Below are 18,652 nucleotides of genomic sequence, written 5' to 3'. Positions count from 1 at the left end.
TGCAGTTTTTAACAAAGGTGTATAATATCGATTTGAAACTTTGTTGATTAGCTAATGTTCTCATTTATCAACATTTACGACAGATATAATATTGGTCCTATTATCAGATTTAATTGTACTTGAGTAAACATATGTTCTATAGACGTAAGCATTTTGTTTAAAAAATTCCTGACAATGAAAGAGAGGTCTCAAAACTTTAAGTGCATATTAAAACTTCTACATAATTAAAAGCTGATCATATTATGAAGGCTTTTTAAAGGTCATAGGAGTCTTAGAATGCTTACTTTGGGGACAGGAGAGATACCTTTCAAAATGAAGCCTAAATAAGCATCTACTTAGTAAGAGTCTCAATGATATAAAGATTTGGATAGACCTAGAATATAAAAATAAAATGCTTCCCAAGTTTACTGATTTCAACCTAAAACTTCTCCACCATGACAAAAATCTGTTGAAAATATCTCAATTCAAGTGATTTGAATTTATTTTTAAAACTAATTATTACTCTCCATACTTTTGTCAACAACTGTAAAATTATTGAACTCTTACAATAAATTCTACCTATTAACATAGGTAGAGGGAGAAATCTCTAAAAACATTTCACTATTTTTAATGCTCACCAAGAAATGTTAATCTTTTAAATGTGTTCTTTCTTATTCCCAGCTGTGTTTTTCTGATTCTATCCTTGAAGTATGATATGAAATGCAATTTTAAATGCAGAAGAAAAGTATACTTACAGTACGTATTGAGTCAATTTAAAATAATACATTTTCAAATTATAGCAGGCTATCATAAAAAAGACAGTCACTTAAGTACAGTTTCGACCTCATAAACTTAAATGTATGTTCAGAGGTAACTGAACTAATTTTAAGTGAGCAATTAAACTCATAAATCATGAATTTCCCCTTATTTACAGGAAAGCATGCTTGTTAACAAAGAATGCTGTATTTACGTCTGAGGGTGACAGTGTTATTAAATTACAAAATTTCATCAGTTGATTTGTGTTGTATAAGATATTTACTTTGTTTTACATCACCTTTTTTTCTGTCAAAAATAAAAATTCATTCTACAACAAATCTGAAATAATTAGAAATTACCAACTGGCTAATATTGACCAAGAACAACCCTAATTCTTTTTTCCAGATTAGATGAATTTGATTAGCATCTAATTAGAAGACTAATTTAAAATACTGATTTAGACTGAAATAATTGTTTCTACTTTTATGATATATCAAAGTATTCAAGAATAAAAGAAAACAAAAGTCCATCACATCAAAAAACTCAAGAAAAAAAATTTAAAGTATAAAATTCACTAACAAAATCATCTTCGAATATTTACTTTTTCTTTAAGATAAGTTTGACAAAGCATAATTTCAAAGGTAAAACTAAGGAACATTATCCCTACCTTCATCACAGTTACAGATCCATAAAAAATACAACATGGAAATGTCCATGTTGGAAAAAAATTAGAGGTCAAAATATTAACTAAATAATATAATGGTAAAATTAGGCACTTAGGCACACAAGGTGTTATAGTAAGTGGTAAAACATAACTCGTTACTTTGAATATTTTCAATTTCTAAATACCTGACAATCATATAGTAACCCAGGAAAGTGTTTCATTGCCCTCAGTTTTCCAGAAAAATGTATTTTCCAGATAAGATACAGCAAGGTAAGTAACATTGTCATGGTTTTAGGGTAAATACAATAAGGGTAGTTAAGTCAATTCAAGATTTTCCTAGATATAGTACAACTTACACTTAGAAAATAACAAATCAAGGCAGATAATCCTTTCACAAATATAATCAATTAATTATTAAACACATTGGAAATCATTTAAATTAATCTGAAAGTAGATTCTGAAGTATTTAATTCTAAGAGTTTCTCATTTTAGAGGAACTGACAAACTATCAATTCTAAACATTCATTCAGTCTAACTGAAGTTAGCTTTCTCATCAGACATTTTTGTGGGACGAGTTTAAGGAAAATATGAGATAAAATAATTTATGTACAAATATGCTCTTTTCTGATATATTTCTAATTACTATAAGAACAGAAAATTCACAAATTCATAATTATAATAAAGTTCAATAGATTAAAGTTTGTTTGCAATATTTAATATAATTGAAATTTAATAACTGAAATAACTGCATTATTATATACCATAGTATTCTAGGTTAGAATCAGATTGCTCATTGGAAAAAAATGAACAACAGACTTTCCATGCCTATATATCCTTGATTTTCATTAAGAATGTTTTGTTAACTTTATGGCCTAAACAAAATCTAATCTGCAGTTCACATGAGGAAGACATTTAGTGATTTACTCCAAACATTATCTATAAAACCTGTGATGTAAAATCACTTGATTTTAAAGAAGTGTATATTTTACATTCACACCAAAGATATTAATATGATAAATATTATATTCCCTGGGGATCTTCATCTATACTACTGTGAATTAAGTTAGAGATACTGCAAATAAATCACCCCTTTTATTGATAATCCTCTTAGGACAGCCTAGTTCAGAGATGTCAAGAATTTTCTTTAAAAAAAAACAACTAGTCCAAAATCTATCAAGTTCATGCATACGTTTAACTCATTTTCTAGTCTATATAATGCCACTTAGTCCTTCAGTTCTATAATCTTATATTTAAAATAAAAATTTCAAGTGATAGTTTTTATTGTTAATTATACATACTAAAAATGACAAAATTCCCAGGTATTGTTCTTGCACAGACTTTCATTAAAAAGATAACAATGTATGCTATTGTTCATCTCAGGTTTGGGTTTAAGTCCTCGCAAACGTTGTCTAATACCACAAGTTTACTACAGTAATCCACTGATAAAAAATCTTTGACAATTAATAAAAGATAACCTCTTAGGTCTAGTGAATAAAAATTATGTGTTAAAAACTGATGACAGTTAATAGATTATTAATATCATAGATGTACTTAGGTATAAAATAATGACTCAAAACATGTCTCTGTAAAGCCCAAGCTCATAAACATGTTATTAAAATGTTATTACCCCCACCTGATATCTTAACTATTTTCGTCTCATTTTATCACTTCAAAGTTTCAATAATTAAAAATATTCTCTACATATCCTACCTTTTTTTTAGAAAAAACAAAAATATTTATGGAAAACTAAAATTTAATATAGCATTCACTGCCTTAGCACATTGCATACTTACTCATGATATTTGGGGTTTGAATATCCAGAAATTTCCTAGTATATAGAAAAATGCACAATTGCCAAAACAGAAAAATCTATTAACATTTTAAACCATGACATTAACGTACTCTAATTGCATTAATCTTCCTCTATTAAACACTTAGTTTATATTCAATTAGAGGGCTTAAGCAATAAAAAAATATATGCTACATACAAGAATACACAAATTAACAAAATTTAAAGATCTTTAAGATTTTGTTTGTGAGATTTTAAAATATTTTTTAGCCACATTGCATTGGTTCATGATTTTAATATACAATATAATTTATTTACATATATATATATATATGGCCACAAATATGTTCATGTAATCAGACATGAGGGCAAACAAGACAAATAAATAATAGTTTATGACCAAAGATAATCCACATCACACAATATAGGAAGGGCAGATTATCACAGTAATAGTATTTGTTATATAAATGATAATATAAAACTAATTTTATACATACTATTTACTTTTTTAAATCCCCTTAAATACACTAATATATAATCATAATATACCATTATTTTCCAAATGAACTAAGTGATTCGTAATCAAAGATTTGAAAAAACATGTAAGATATTTTTTTACAACTTCATGAATATATTTAAAATCCCAATATGAAATACAAGTTATTTTCATTACATTTTAGTATATAACTGTTTTACTAAAAGAGAATTCACAGACTATGCCATTTGCACTATGGCATTTTTCCTTGCTCTTCAGACTTACGTAATGCAATACATTTTTCTCAAACCACCTTATTCTCCTTAATAGCACCATCACAACTGTAATAACTCAGTCATCAGTATAATTATGTTTAAGTTGTGCATATTTGTCAGAATGTAAGCTCGCTCTATGAGGGCAATCGCTGCATCTATCTTGTTCACACCTATAACTCAGGGTCAACCACACTGCCTGGCATACAACAGGATAGCAATGGATACTTGTTAATAGTTTAATTTATACATTGATGTATTTTACAATATTGGTTTTAGAGATCTAACAGGAAATGAGTCACCCATAAAAATACATTAACACTCTAACTATAGACACACATCCATTTAAAAGATATTATCAAAAACTATTTGCATTTTAAATTTTGAATACAATTTTCAATGTACTCTCATTCAATTACTGATTAAAAGCAGTACTGATTATTCAGTTAATTGATTATCTTTGTACTTTGTTTCTCTTCCTTTTACTCCTGGTTCAAGTTTTTGTCTTCTACTTAGTTAATCATTTCTCTCCAAAAAAGAGAAAAAGGAGAGTGGAAAATAAAACCATTTCATTTCAACTCACTGGTGAAATTAACAGTTTGAAGAGACTCTTTATTGAATTCACATACTATGCTTTCATTGGCAATATTTTTAGCTTCAGAAATTGTAAATAAATCATTACTAGTATACCTCAATAGCATTTGCAATGAAAAACAAGGAATGACCTACAAACACAAACTTTAAATAATATATTGATCTTTCTATAGTACGTTTTAGGAAAGCAAGTACCTCTTCATTAAAAAACTAATTTGAGTTAAAACAACCAAACATACAAATGACCATTTGGGCTTACATTAGTCAATTGTTTTTCTAAAGAACTAATCTTAATAATAAAATAATTGTTCTTATTTCCAAAATATGTAGAATAAGTTTTCTAAATAAATCTTGAAATAAAGTGTTCACCACTCTAATTTAAATAGGCTTTGCACACTATAAAGTTCACACCAAAATGAGAAAAATGAGGTACAACAAGCACACACGTATTTAAAAAGCATGAAATGCAATGCTTATCGTCTCATGCTTTCAGTGGTTTTCCAAACCCTGACAAACCTGGCTCAGATTGGTGTTTCTTTTTCGGCAATGGTATGTCATCAATTATTGTACCATTCACCTTTTTCTGTTGGTCTTCCCATGTAACTTCTAGTATAAATAAAAAAAAAGATAATAATAATCAGAGCTTCTCAGAAACATTAGATCATGTTCATAATGAGAACTTGAAAGTACTATACTTCAGGGGTGTCTCTCTCTCTCTCACTCAATAAGATTATTTTCCCCTAAATTCTCCCGTAATTTTTCAGTAATAAATAATTAATGTTTTAAATATAGGAATGTGATATTTGAATTTTTTAAAATAGATCTCAAAAATCCAAAGCACTAAAACTCACTGCCAGTAAATTCCAAAATTTATTATCAATAAAATGAATGGGAACCCAAGTATGTATGACCAAAATGATAATTAAAATGGTTTGACAACTAAGTTTTTTCTTAGTCGCTATCAAATAATATTAATTTGTTTTAGAAATAAACATTTTGTTAAGCATTTTTTTTTTACGGTGAAATGAAATATCTAAGTGAAATCAAAATATAGAATTTTTATACATATCAAGAGAAAATCCAAAATAAATTTTAATATATGATAAGATAAAATGGCTATTTATTTTACTACATATTTAGTACTTTTATTAAATGACAGAAAAATTTATGTGGTATGAGATATGATTTCAATAAAAATTAGTAACAATTTGGTATCATTGAATATGAGTTACCTGGCTTATCTAACATTATTTAGAATTATCTGTTGTGTGGTATAATATTGATTCATTCAACAAATATATATTTATTGCCTATCATAATCTAGGCATATCTAGGAACTGGGGATGTAATAACAAACAAAACAGACAACAACCCATGCTCTCATTAAGTTTATATAGTCTAGTGGGAAAAATAGACTATAAACAAGATAAATGAGTAAAATATTTTGTGACTTAGATATTGATTAAGCGCTTAGAAGACAAACATGAAGTAAGAAGTAAATAAAATACCCAGTGTGATGAAAGTTTCAAAAGGGTAGTCATGGAAACGCTCACTAAGAAGGCAAATTTGAGTAAAGAACTTAAGGAAGTATGGGAGTTAGCCATATGTTTATTTGGGGAGAGAGCATTACAGGCAGAAGAACAGTATTTGCTTATGTCCTGAGTTGGGAGCATTCTGACATGTTCTGGAAAAGCCTGGAGGTCTCTATGGCTAAAGCAGAGTGAACAAAGAGGAAAGTGGTAGAAAATGAGGTTAAAGAGGCAATGGAATGGAAAGTGTTGGGAATACAGATCACGTAGGGCCCTGTAGGACACATACCAAAAAATTTACTGGTCACCATTTAATCTTAATCTCACAGTAGCATTCATAAACACTTAAGTATAAACTTGCCTTTCTTTTTATTCACGTTTCTAAAGCTACACTAGAAGACAAGTAGATAATTACTATCTATGTACATTTTACTCTCTGATGCCTTATCCACCCTTTTGGCCATAAATAGTAAAATATTAACATTTAATAATATTAAGCTAAGCAAAACATAACTAATAAGATGAAATCACTGCCAAAATGGAAAAAACATGATAAATCCCTTGTTATTTTAAAGAATCTCTGATTTGCTTTCAGACTAATTTTGGTCAAACGGTCATTTATCTAAGTTGGCAGGGAATGTTGCATTTAAGAAATATCAATTAATGCCCCTATAAAATCCATTCCAATTCAGATATTAATCAAATTTGTAAATCCAGCACAGGAACTGGCACTTTCCTCATGCTAGAAGCATTCATGAGAATAGAGAGGCAGCAAAACAAAGCGTGTACACATCCTGTCATCCTAAACAGTATCTAACTCCTAGAATGCCTATAGAAGCAAGCATCCATTACGAAGAGTAATCAAAACTACTTTATTTCTGTTGGTTCCTTTGTAATCTGTTTTCCTTCTTCTTCCTCCCTGCCTCCCTTCCTTTCTTTCTTATTTATAAAGTTATCTATATTTGAATTAATGTCGGCAACTATACAGTGAGGCTCAAAGGAACAAAATATTTTTCCTTCAGTCTCATTATGTATCTTTAGAAATGTGACTGTTTAAGCAGTAGTATGGTAGGGTTCAGTCTATAATCCCAACAATGAGTGACTCACTAACAGCAAACAAAATTAATAAAGAATAATAACAACATAAACAATAAATTGGAAACAAAACTATTTGAGACTTCAGACATTATCAGCCACATTCCCCAAAACATGAGGTTGTGTTAAAATTCATATGGGATACTTTCTTAGAGCAGAGGAAACTGAGTTCCAAAGAAATTAAAAGCCTTGCCAGAAGTCATAATCAGGAGTAAAACTGAACTTATGACCCAAGTATTGACATCCAATGGAATTCTCTAGCCATTATGAAACTTTAAAAGTCCTAACGACTTAATCAGTTCTCTGACTTACAGAAAAGTATTCTAAGTATTTTCATGTTGATTTTTACACACGCACTGAAATATGTACAATTGTATTAGCACATAGTGCAGTAACTTAAATTGCAATCACATCCGATTTATTTCCCCTTGGTATTGTTTCTTACACAAGCTATTTGATCAAGAGTACTAACTTCCTAAAAACTACTAAAAATATGTATTGAATACTTGGTTCCGGGTGATGATCATAATCAGGCTTAATTTGACTTTAAATCTAAAGTTTTCAGATTGTGTTCTGAACATACAAAAAGATAGGAAGACATTCCTAAGAAATAATAGTAATGATAGGTCACACTTATATAGTACTATTATGTGACAAGTACTGCTCTAAGCAATTTAAATGTATCAAATTATTTTAAAAAGTAAACTTAGAACATATCTATACGACAAGTAATGTTATTTAGAATAAACTTGGGCTAGTCCTTGGGCCTAGTTTGCCACTGTCCTACTTCCAAGGTACCCAGTGCTCTACCACATTTTTTAGCATCACTCTCCCCATATCTAACTTTCTCTATTCATAGGCTCTAACTTGCTTCCCATAAAAATATCTGTAATAACAGCTCAAGTCTGTCCCCTCAGGAATATTTAAATTTCATTGTTCTGGTAAGCCTAAAGATTTATACTATTAAAATAATTAAGCCACTAGAGAATAGCAGAATATAAAGTATTATAACAAGTAATGGGAGAAATATTTTGGGCTGAAAACCTACCCAGACCTCAAAACTTACCTGTTCTTTACAAAGCTGACTCTGCATATGTATCATAATCATAAGACACTTTATGAATATAACATACTATAGAATAATTTTACCAGCTATGTTTCATTTGTTGTTATCAATATATTATTATTGTTTTTTTCTCGTGAGCTCCCCCAAAGCAGGGAATATATCTTATTCATCATTCCATCCTCATTTTCAACCTAGAAAATAGCAGATAATGGTTGAATCAAACTAAATCATTAGTTAATATCTAAAATAAATAGGGAATGCCACTTATCTGAAGAGGCCTGGTATATAAACGCATGAGGTTGGGAGTCAATACTAGAGATGGAATAGAGGGAGTTAATTATCCTCTAGAATTCTGCCCTTTGTCAGTAAAGGAAAACAGTGTTATTAAAAGATTTATAAGGCTCCTTCCAAATCTAAAAGTCTTGATTCTAAATCTAGGAGCTAAGCCACAGAACACTGATTGATATCTCCATAAACTATAGGCAGAGGGCTCCAAGCTAGATGGCTCTACACAATAAACTGGCAGATCTGAATTTAGAAGGCAAAGACTGAACACAAAGTTTCCGCCATGTATGCTGTTCTCCTGGCCTCTCCCCTCAACTCTAGATTCTTATTTCTTTTCTTCCCTTTACAGCCAAACTCTTTCAAAGGTGTCTGTCCTCACTGTCTCCATTTCTCTCTTCTTTTTTTAAATCCACTCTAATAGGCCTTTTGCCTGCTCTGATGCCACCAAAACTGCTTAAAGCAGGTTAACATGATGATTTCCTATTTATTAAAACTAGTGATCATGTCACACTTTTGATAATTCTCTCCTGCTTTAAGAACTTTGTTTCCTTCCATTCAAAATCACTATACTTGATGGTTTCCCTCCTATCTCTCTCCCTTTGCATTTTAAATAAAAAGAGGATGGTGGTAAGGCCACCATTCAACCCAATACTTCGACATTGCTAACACATGGTTTCAGCTGAAATTCAGTTATTTATTTATTTATTTTGTTGTTATTATTTTTTTAACTTTGAATATATAAATAGAAGCAGGAACATCCCTTTAACCGCTGGAAACTTACTCATGAATCTTACTGTGAAATCTAAAACAATAAATTTGTCTCTCCCAAAGAAAACAGCAAGAGGATATGTTAGGTACCTTAATTATAGGTTTTTGATTTTTTTTAGGTAGATCATCAAAAGATTAAACTAAATAAAAACAAGAGTTTGTTTGCCTATGTAAAATAGACTGAGTTCTCATCTTTCAAATTTTTATTCATTACCTTCTATTTAGGTCCAACTATACTTAAATAGGATTGGTCTACATAATAGGGATGTTTTACAGTGGAAAGGATTTGTATGTAAATAATAAAAAATAAATTAATACTAAGTGCTACCGAAGTCCCAAAAAACATTGCCAGTACAACCTTTACATGCAAGATCAAAGAAAATAATAAAAAAGCAGACCAGTCTGGAGGTGAAAGATTTAACAATATTCAGGGCCAACTAGAGTTCAGAAAACCAACAAAACCTGCTGAGAGTACTTCATTAGTTAAAATCATTAACTTAGTGACTTCATTTGAGGCAGATACTATCTTGATACATTTAATAGCAGGTAAATGCAAAATGGCATTAAATGTTCTTAAAACTTGTTTCACCCTAATAATTGACTGAACAGTTAAGAAGATACATTTACTCTTTCAGATCACTGACATATTTAAGTACATATGAATATATTCTTTCATAGATACTAAGCAAAATTCATGGGAGTCAAGAAACAGATAAAAATGACAAATACATAAATACACATCGAGAGCTCATTTAAATTTTCATTGTTTTATGGAGAATGCTCATAGTTTATAATATTTGATGTAATTTTATTTATTTTGTTATATTATTTTGCTTTGTCATATTAATAATATCCTAACATATTTTAAGAATTTTATACATGGCGTGGAGTTAATGAATAATTAACACTCCACAGTAAGAAAAATTATAAAATTGTTTTAGGGCTAATTAGATCTTACATGTACATTGTAGACATTATTTACAAAAGATGAAAACCAGGAAGAAAGAATATATTCAAGACTAAAGGTCATTTCAACTATATTACTGAATCTTAAAATTATTCATTTCTTAGTGTGGCTGAATAACAAGAGAAAATTGTTATGAAATAGAGAAATTTTAGAATATTGATTTTTAATGTACTTTTAAGATGCTGACATTCTAAATCAATAAGTGTAGCTATATTTCATTATCAATTATTATAAAGCATACAGTCCTATTTTGAAAAAACTTAGTTGTGGTGGGTTACAGAATTAAGTCCCCAATAGTTCTAAGAAAACTAAATTTAGTATTAAAATCAATCATCCTCTTTTACTCACCTACGCAATATCTGTGAAATAGGTACAAATGTTATAAATGTTCGTTTAATATTATTGAACTCATTAAGTTCATTTCACTTTTCTACTCTAAAATTCTGCTTTATGCTTTAAAATATTATTAAAATAGTTCAATTTTTAAACAATTTCTGAATTGAACAGTATCTATGTTGTATTTTCCTAAATGGATGACTACTACTATTTTCATCAGAATCTTATTCCCTAACATGACCAACAACGCACAACTTCTGATTTTAATGCTATAAATTTCAATAGAATAAGATTTTACCAGAATCCAATAATAAAATAAGTAATTTAAAGACAAATTTCATATTCACAAGTATATTTTTAAAAGAGCAGACACATTAAATATTGGATAACTTAAATTGGGACTAATACTTGTATTTATGCTTATTTAATTTAAGAAAGCACATTCATGCACATCACAAATTTCAACACTGAGTGTCTAATATGTAGAAAGGAACTATTAACTTTATATTAGACTTGCCTTTTTTCCCATTATTAGGTGGGCTTGCTGTTTCTCCCTCATTGTCTTTACAACATTGAAAACAGACAATAGTGATTAATTATTAATGTCATTAACAACCCAAATAAAAACCAAGCACATACACCACAAAAGATGGCATCACACACTGGGGAAACAAATCCATGCACTAAATATGACACCTCACATTAACGAACCAAAGGGTAAAGACTATCCTTCCTAGCTTCTAAGAAAAGTAATAAAAATAAAAATAAAATGAGGAATAGTAAGTCATTTATAAAGTTAGGAAGATTACAGTTATATTTTTATGCTAATTTAAGAATTGAGGTAATTCACGTAACTTAATTTTGAGAATAAAGCATAAGCAAGAAACTGGTTAAACAAATGGGCTTCTTTTCTTAATGAAGTTTAAAAAAAGGTGATATGTCAACCATACTAAAAAAAAAAATTACAAAATAAAGTGACAATATTTTTTAAAAGGGTGATATTAACTACTGTTGAAGTCCCCAAACTAACACTATCCTAAAAAATGCCTTTACTGTGAAAGCTAATCATAAACAGTGTGAAAGCCTTTCACTATTCATATGGACTAGTACTGGTATGAGATATATAGGAATGGTCAGCAGAAAACAACTGCACAGCTAAATTAAAATCAAATTCATTCAGACAGCAACACAAAAAAAATAACATAAAAATGATATTCCTATAGCATGATAGGAAAATGGAAGGTATGTGACATTCTCGTAGTTAGTATACTAGAAATCCAGAACAGTATAGTTATATATTTCTATAAATATGCATTTAACTTGCCTTTGTTTTCACTATCAGATGTACTTTCATGATTTTTCTCATCTGTATGACATTAAAAATAGTTACTAGTAATTAGCAACTGCAGCTTAAGAAATCTTCTGCCTTAAACTACAAACAACACTGAAAGAATGCATCCATGAAAATATATCTCATGCACGCGTTACATAATGTGACTGTTTTCACACAGTGGTAAAGGAGAGAATATAAGGCACATAAGTACACTCCACTACTCATGAATAAAAATTGATGATGAGTCAAACATGATAAAATTAGATCTAAAATTATCTTGTACTGTTCAAAGAAATTTAAAAAAATTTTAAAGCTGACAGCTTACATAAAATTAGGATTCAATTCTGAGTTTCAAATAAAAATACTGAAAATTGATAAAAGAAGCATATAAATATATTTACTGATTATGTAAAATTTTAAGTTTTAAAATCCTTTCAGGAACATTTTTATAAAGAAAGTGGCAAAAATTATGTTATGCAAATATAATAGGGACTTAAAAACACCAAAATGAAGTTGTCTCTATAAGCATTTAGAAAGAGGACTCTTTGGGGAGAAATTATGATGGTTAATAAATATTAAAGCAATATTGAGCTGCAATGAAGAAATGGAACCTATAGTTAATTTTTATTATTTTAGAAAAAAATATGGATAAAATGATGATAGCCTCTGAAAGTTTTAAGAATTAAAATTTTGGAATTTATATTTTGCTCTGTATTTACTTGTAATTTGCCTCTACAAAATAAAAAATCTTGAGAGAAGAGGCTGGGACTTCAATGTACCTTTACTTAGTGTAACACATGGTAAAATACAGTGTTTTAGCAGGTACTCAATAAACATTTTTTAATAAATAAATGAACTGAAGGTAAGATGGGGTAAAAGATAAGTGTAAACTGTGGTCTGAGGCGTTGTCTATAATATTAGTTTGATTTAAACATTTAGGAAAATGTTCATATTGGTAAATTAAATATTCAGCTATGTTACCAAGATAGCTTATATAATATCTCTCCATTTAAAATTAGGTAATTTATTTAAAAATTAGTACTAAAAACCAATCTGTTCTTTATTTTACATTTATTAATTTAAAGCTCGAAGTCTTATGCAAAATTGAAAAGCCATTCTTCTGAAACACTCAATTATTTAGACACACAGACAGACCTGCCTTGACCTCTTCACCCTGCTTTTCTCCCCCCTGCTCTTCAACATTCCCAGTTTCTTCATTATCTTCTGTATTTGCACAAGTAAAAGTAAAAAAAAGATAAGACCAGATATGTATATTTGTACTCTTAAGCGAAACAATAGATTTCAAATTTTTCATGACATAGTAGTAATTATAAAAATGCTAACAGTATTTTTAACAAGTTTCTGACATGCTATGGAAGCAAGTAAGTATACTGGTAATAAATGATCACATTGTCTCCTTTTATAATGACTGATTTGTAAAAGAGAAATCGTGGCCCCTAAGACATTTATAATATGTGATGACTGTATAAAGCAGGGAAAATACAAAATACTTGTCTATAAACTTGGTGTATTCTTATAAAAAATAATATTATAGAACTTTTTTTCTAGAGAAACAAAAATGATATTATAAACTATCATTTATTTTTATAAAATGCCAGTACAAAAATTAGGGAAAATTTTTAAAAAATTAGTAATACCTTACAGTTGTTTAGTACATTATACTTTCATTATATTGCTATTTTCTCTGGTTCTTAGACAAAGAAGATGACTAATGCTGTAGTACCATCAAGGCCAACATATATAATGTTTAAACTAATTTAATTAACAGACAGAAATGTAACCAAAATCAGAAGGAATTAAATTAGGACTTGCTCATTTTTTTGCTGTTGAATAGAATTAGAAAATAAACTCCAAAATAATGCCATTCAATTATAACTTCTTAGAGATAATCCAAACATAATTTGATTCAGATCATCAGTTGATAGTCTATTTTGGGATAAGCACCTTTAACTTCAGTTAGAAGTTGAAAGCTTCTAAAAGATATATACCGACTTTAAAGCTAAAGAAACTTGCACAATCATGTATCTACTGAAGTCTTCATATTAAAAATTAATAAACACACTGTTAAAATCATTCATATTTTTAAGCAAAACAAAACAAAAACCAAATAGTCCTTTTATCTCATACTGGAAAGCATAAGGAAGGTTTTGGCTCTCTTTTATGCATAAAAATGGAAAGGTCACAATCGGGGACATTAAAGAAAAATGGGAATTTAATAGATTCTATCGGGCGAAAAACAGTAAATAATATGTTTGATGACAAGCCCATTAATAACTTCCTCAACCCTGACTTTCAATATCAACTTATGTCAGTTTTCTGGTAAATTTATCACTACAAAGAATGGAGCTACTCACATCTTAATAGACGATCGGTATAAAACATGTTAAAATCGAACTTTTAAAACAGTGTGACATAAACTATGTTTCTGACTTCATATGCCAACAAATGACAAAATTTGAGAGATAAGAAGTACCACATGTACTACAGAACTTTACTAATGGAAATTACTTTTAAAATTATATACCCCATTCTTATGCAATTAATTGAGAATTGTAGAAATGCTGCTGAAATCTTTTCATCAGGCAGCATAACAGACCATTAGGCACAACAGCACTGAGTTGTTTAAAATCACGGTACATAGAAAATAGGAAGGACCACAAAATAGAAGTGGGTAATCATTCAATTACAACAAACAAGAGCAAAACTCATTCCAAGTTATATAAGGCAATGCAAATATTGCTGCCCAAATGCAATGCAGTTGAAAATTTGTTACAAATAGGCTATAGAATATGAATTTTTACATACATACATAAAGAATGACAAGATTATTTTAGTGGTAGTTTATACACGATTTAAAGTAGCTTTTCAGTTTTTAAATAAATATTTCATGCATTCATTCAACAAATATTTATTGAGGGCTTATAATGTGCCAGGCATTATTCTATGTGCTGGAGATTATTCAGTAAATAAAATAGTTAACAATTCTTTAAAGTTGCAAAGTCAATTTCAGAATTCTATTATTAGCAGAGGAACTTTTATTGTTCTAGTAAATGTATGCCACTCCATATATCACGACTCAATATTTTCTCTTGAGTCATAATATACTATGACAGTAAATCTCTAGGTATTTATCTTCGATATACTGTAAGCAGTTTTGCTACAACATGAAAAATGATGTAGGAAATACAGACCACAAACACTATCTAATTCAAAACTTTCTCTTCTAGAAAGCGAAATTTAATAATTAAAAGATCAAAAATACAAATGAAATATATGATGACAACTATAACTAGACTAGGTGTACATCCTCAGTGACATAAACACAGACTGCAATTGATATCTTTGGTTAAAGTCTTGCACAAAACATAGAATTCTGCTTAAAAGGGAAATTAAATTTGTTAAAAAGAGGGAATCTCATCTTGTCATTTAAAAGAAGTTAAACTCTTTGCACTTTTACTTGATTGGATCAAAGAAATTTAACTCCTTGGTATAATTTCCAAGTAAACCAATAGCAGAATATTTTACTAGAAATCATAAAACAAAACAATTTTACTGTATATAAAAGCCTATTCAATGGAGGGACACCGATTGCAGTTGGGTTTATTTTTGCTTACAGAGCCCCCCACAAAGGCTGTCAGCACAAAACAAACCCTCCTTTATGTACAGACCTTCATAAGGTTCTATCTCCTTGACTCCATTGTCTAGGAAAAACAAAATAAAAACAAAACAAAAGAGGGAACCAAAGCACAGGGGTTAAAAACAACAGAAATTTCCAAAGGCACAGAATGTATCATCTATTAAAAAAAAGTCAAATGGTGACTTAAAAAAATTTTCTTTGTCACAGCATATCCAGTTACTATATAAATGGACCATTTAAAAAATGATTAAAAATTATTGTATTCTATCATCTCATGCTTTTAGAGGTCCTTTATCCAAGAATTTATAGATGTTTGGGGAGTATGTTCATTTGTGTGTAAAGCAAATAATGCTTCTTATGCAAAAATTTGAAAGTATTAAAAATATCAGTACAACATGCATCTTTCTTTGTATAGTCATGATTACCTTTTTCTGGTACTCCAGTTTTGAGAAGGATCATCATTGTTGTGCATCAGCTAACCAGTCCTTTGCAGTGTGTGAAAATTGATTTGGCTAGTTACTAATAAACTTTATGTAACTATCAACAATTATATAAACTTAGTTGTAGCAAAGAAATATCATCCAACTGCTTATTTAAGAGCATTAAGTTTACTTTTTAAAATGCATTAATTCAAATTTGGAAAATGTGCAAGAGTAATAATAGTAGGTTATTTTACCTCCAAATATTACAAATGTTAAATGCAAAATATGTAATATTGAACTATTAGCAAATGCAGCTAAGGCATTCAATTAACAAAAGAAGAAAACTAACGCAAAGTTAGTAAAAAAAAAAAAAAAAGTCTTGATTCACCTTAGCTTCCTTGTGTATTTCCTATATGACATGATTAGAAATAAAACTTACTTCTCTCCAATGTTCCCTTTGGTGGAAGTTGTGGAAGTTGTCGACCCCTTCGTCCTGCCACTGGAGTACTTGATGGGCTAGTTTGGACAGACCCAGTACGAGGATGAGACCTACAAGATACACCATTAATATTCATTTTTAATAAAATGAGTTAAATACTTTTAATACATTTGGTTCATATGATAGCTGTACAAATGCAATTTTAAAAGAGGTTTGTTTAGCTGCTGATTAAAAGGTTAAGAAAGTAGGACACAATATGGATGTCTGAATAATTACCTAAATAGCCACAGATGTTTACACTTTTGTGTAATATGCATACATACACAGATACATGCACAGAAAATCCTATAGTAAAATCCATGGAATTAAATGTAAATTTAGTATTCTATCCATATGAAAGCAAGAGCAAAATTCTGCAGCTCAAAAAATAAAAGGTAATGCTTTACATTTCTTTCTACCAGATATCAAACTTTTAGCTCAAACCTCTCTCACTTGATCCAAAGAGATTTTTACTCAGGCTTATATTGGATATCCCTTCATTAGAAAATATCTGATGAAACTATAAATAAAACCCTGAACAATTGAAAATTCAGCTAAAGAAGATATTAGTCAATACGTTACATTAGTATTGATAGAAAGAAACTAAAAATTTAGTTTTATTTATTGTCGTAATGATGATTAGTCCAAAAGTGATGCCTAATGAACACAAACAATTTCTCATTCTGTAGGAGAAGAACATGATAGTTATGAGGTGCATTATGTGGGGATTTACCCAAGACTCCTGATAAATGAGAAATCACAAAACAAATGCAGTCAGGACACTTAATAAACAAATTACAATGGCAGCCACACACTATTATATTCGCTGAATATAAATAGTGTGCTTACACTGAAAAGGTTAGTATCGATTGTTATTAGTGATCAGCCAAGGATGATGGAAGAGACTGTTTAGCTGCTGGGAAAATAAAATGGTGTGCTGGTAGGGCAAAGGGGGAGTTAGTCTGATTGATTTATCTTTCACCTCGATAAGGCAGGTGAAGGAGGGGCAGATCTTCCCGTCATTAATGAAGGCATCGACCTCATGAGGTTTGCGTCAGGACGCTCAGTGGATCTGGAGCGGGTGGTGGTCCGCTCTGGGAGAGGCCGTTGTTCTGCTGATCTGGATCTGTGATATGGCTGTCTATCTGCTGCTTCACAAACCCTGAAACGTTAGTCAAAAAGCAGCTCAGTTGATCTTTAGTGCCCTTCTGCTATTTGGTTATGATGCATCAAACTGATTTTGAAAAAGGTAATTGTTTAAAATTATGTAAAAAAAAAAAAAGTCTCTTCCGCAACATATTCTGAGTAAATTTTCATTAAACTAAAAATTTTTAAGGAACCAAAATCTGCCTTTCATAGCAATTCTCAGTGAAGATAATAGGAGTTGCTGTTATAATCAGTGACAAACAAAACTGCCTGCTTTCCAAAGTGAATTCCCTTTGGAACATTTGAAGTATTCTATTTTAAAAGAATTCAATGACTTTTCCTAACATTTTCAAAAGAGTAAAGAAAACCATAGAAGCACTATTCTCAAACCCCTAAGGCTGTTTATTATACCAAGGTATAAAAGGCTTCAACACCATCATAGAATACTGAATACAACTAAACATCAAACAGAAGAATCAAAATGTTATAAGAAAACAGTGCTACTTTGCAGTCTGTAGCCATATTTAAACATCCACAAGAAAACTCACTGTGTAGAAAACTGTTTAATCAGCCATCTATGCCATCTATCTCAGTGCACTTAAGTGATAACAACCAATACAAGTCCAGGAGCGTATTAATTGGTTGAAATAATAATGGTTCTGAAACATGTGAAAACTCTCTTTGACCACAAATAAACCAATACCAATATTAATCCTTGTTGAAAGAAATATACTTAAATATAAGTAACTCATCATTATTCATTTTTTTAATCCTTGGATTCTAGCATAATGCTTTTAACACCTAACATTTGCTCAATAAGTGTTTTCTAACACCCACTTCATTATCTGTGAGACAACACTAAAAATACTAGCTTTGACTCTAGAACTCCAAAGTAATACATACTCCAAAGTATACATCAGACCAAACTATTACCTCCCCACGCAGTTGTAATCACACAAATGGAAATGCTTATATATTATAGACAGTAAGCAAACATTAGTTTTCCTCCAGACTAATGTATCAAGGACTTCCACTTAACC

General features: G+C 29.9%; 1 protein-coding gene across 50 annotated transcripts in view; it reads right to left on the bottom strand.

Annotated features, from left to right (window-relative positions):
• Positions 1-18,652, bottom strand: part of RIMS2 (regulating synaptic membrane exocytosis 2) — a 605,364-nt gene that overhangs the window by 176,619 nt on the left and 410,093 nt on the right. For 23 of the 50 annotated variants that reach the window (XM_033125943.1, XM_033125918.1, XM_033125937.1 and 20 more), the window contains 2 exons: positions 17,449-17,628; positions 16,428-16,537 (listed from right to left, as the gene is read on the bottom strand). In XM_033125943.1, the coding sequence (XP_032981834.1) occupies positions 16,428-16,537; positions 17,449-17,628 (290 nt within the window). Of the gene's footprint in view, positions 1-5,045; positions 5,136-15,597; positions 15,631-16,427; positions 16,538-17,448; positions 17,629-18,652 lie in introns of all 50 variants that reach the window. The other 27 variants (XM_033125904.1, XM_033125917.1, XM_033125919.1 and 24 more) reach the window with 4 other exon arrangements.

This window comes from Rhinolophus ferrumequinum, chromosome 14 (genome assembly GCF_004115265.2).
Source record: "Rhinolophus ferrumequinum isolate MPI-CBG mRhiFer1 chromosome 14, mRhiFer1_v1.p, whole genome shotgun sequence".
In the NCBI taxonomy this organism is placed as follows: domain Eukaryota; kingdom Metazoa; phylum Chordata; class Mammalia; order Chiroptera; family Rhinolophidae; genus Rhinolophus; species Rhinolophus ferrumequinum.
This window is presented reverse-complemented; position numbering and strand designations above follow the sequence as displayed.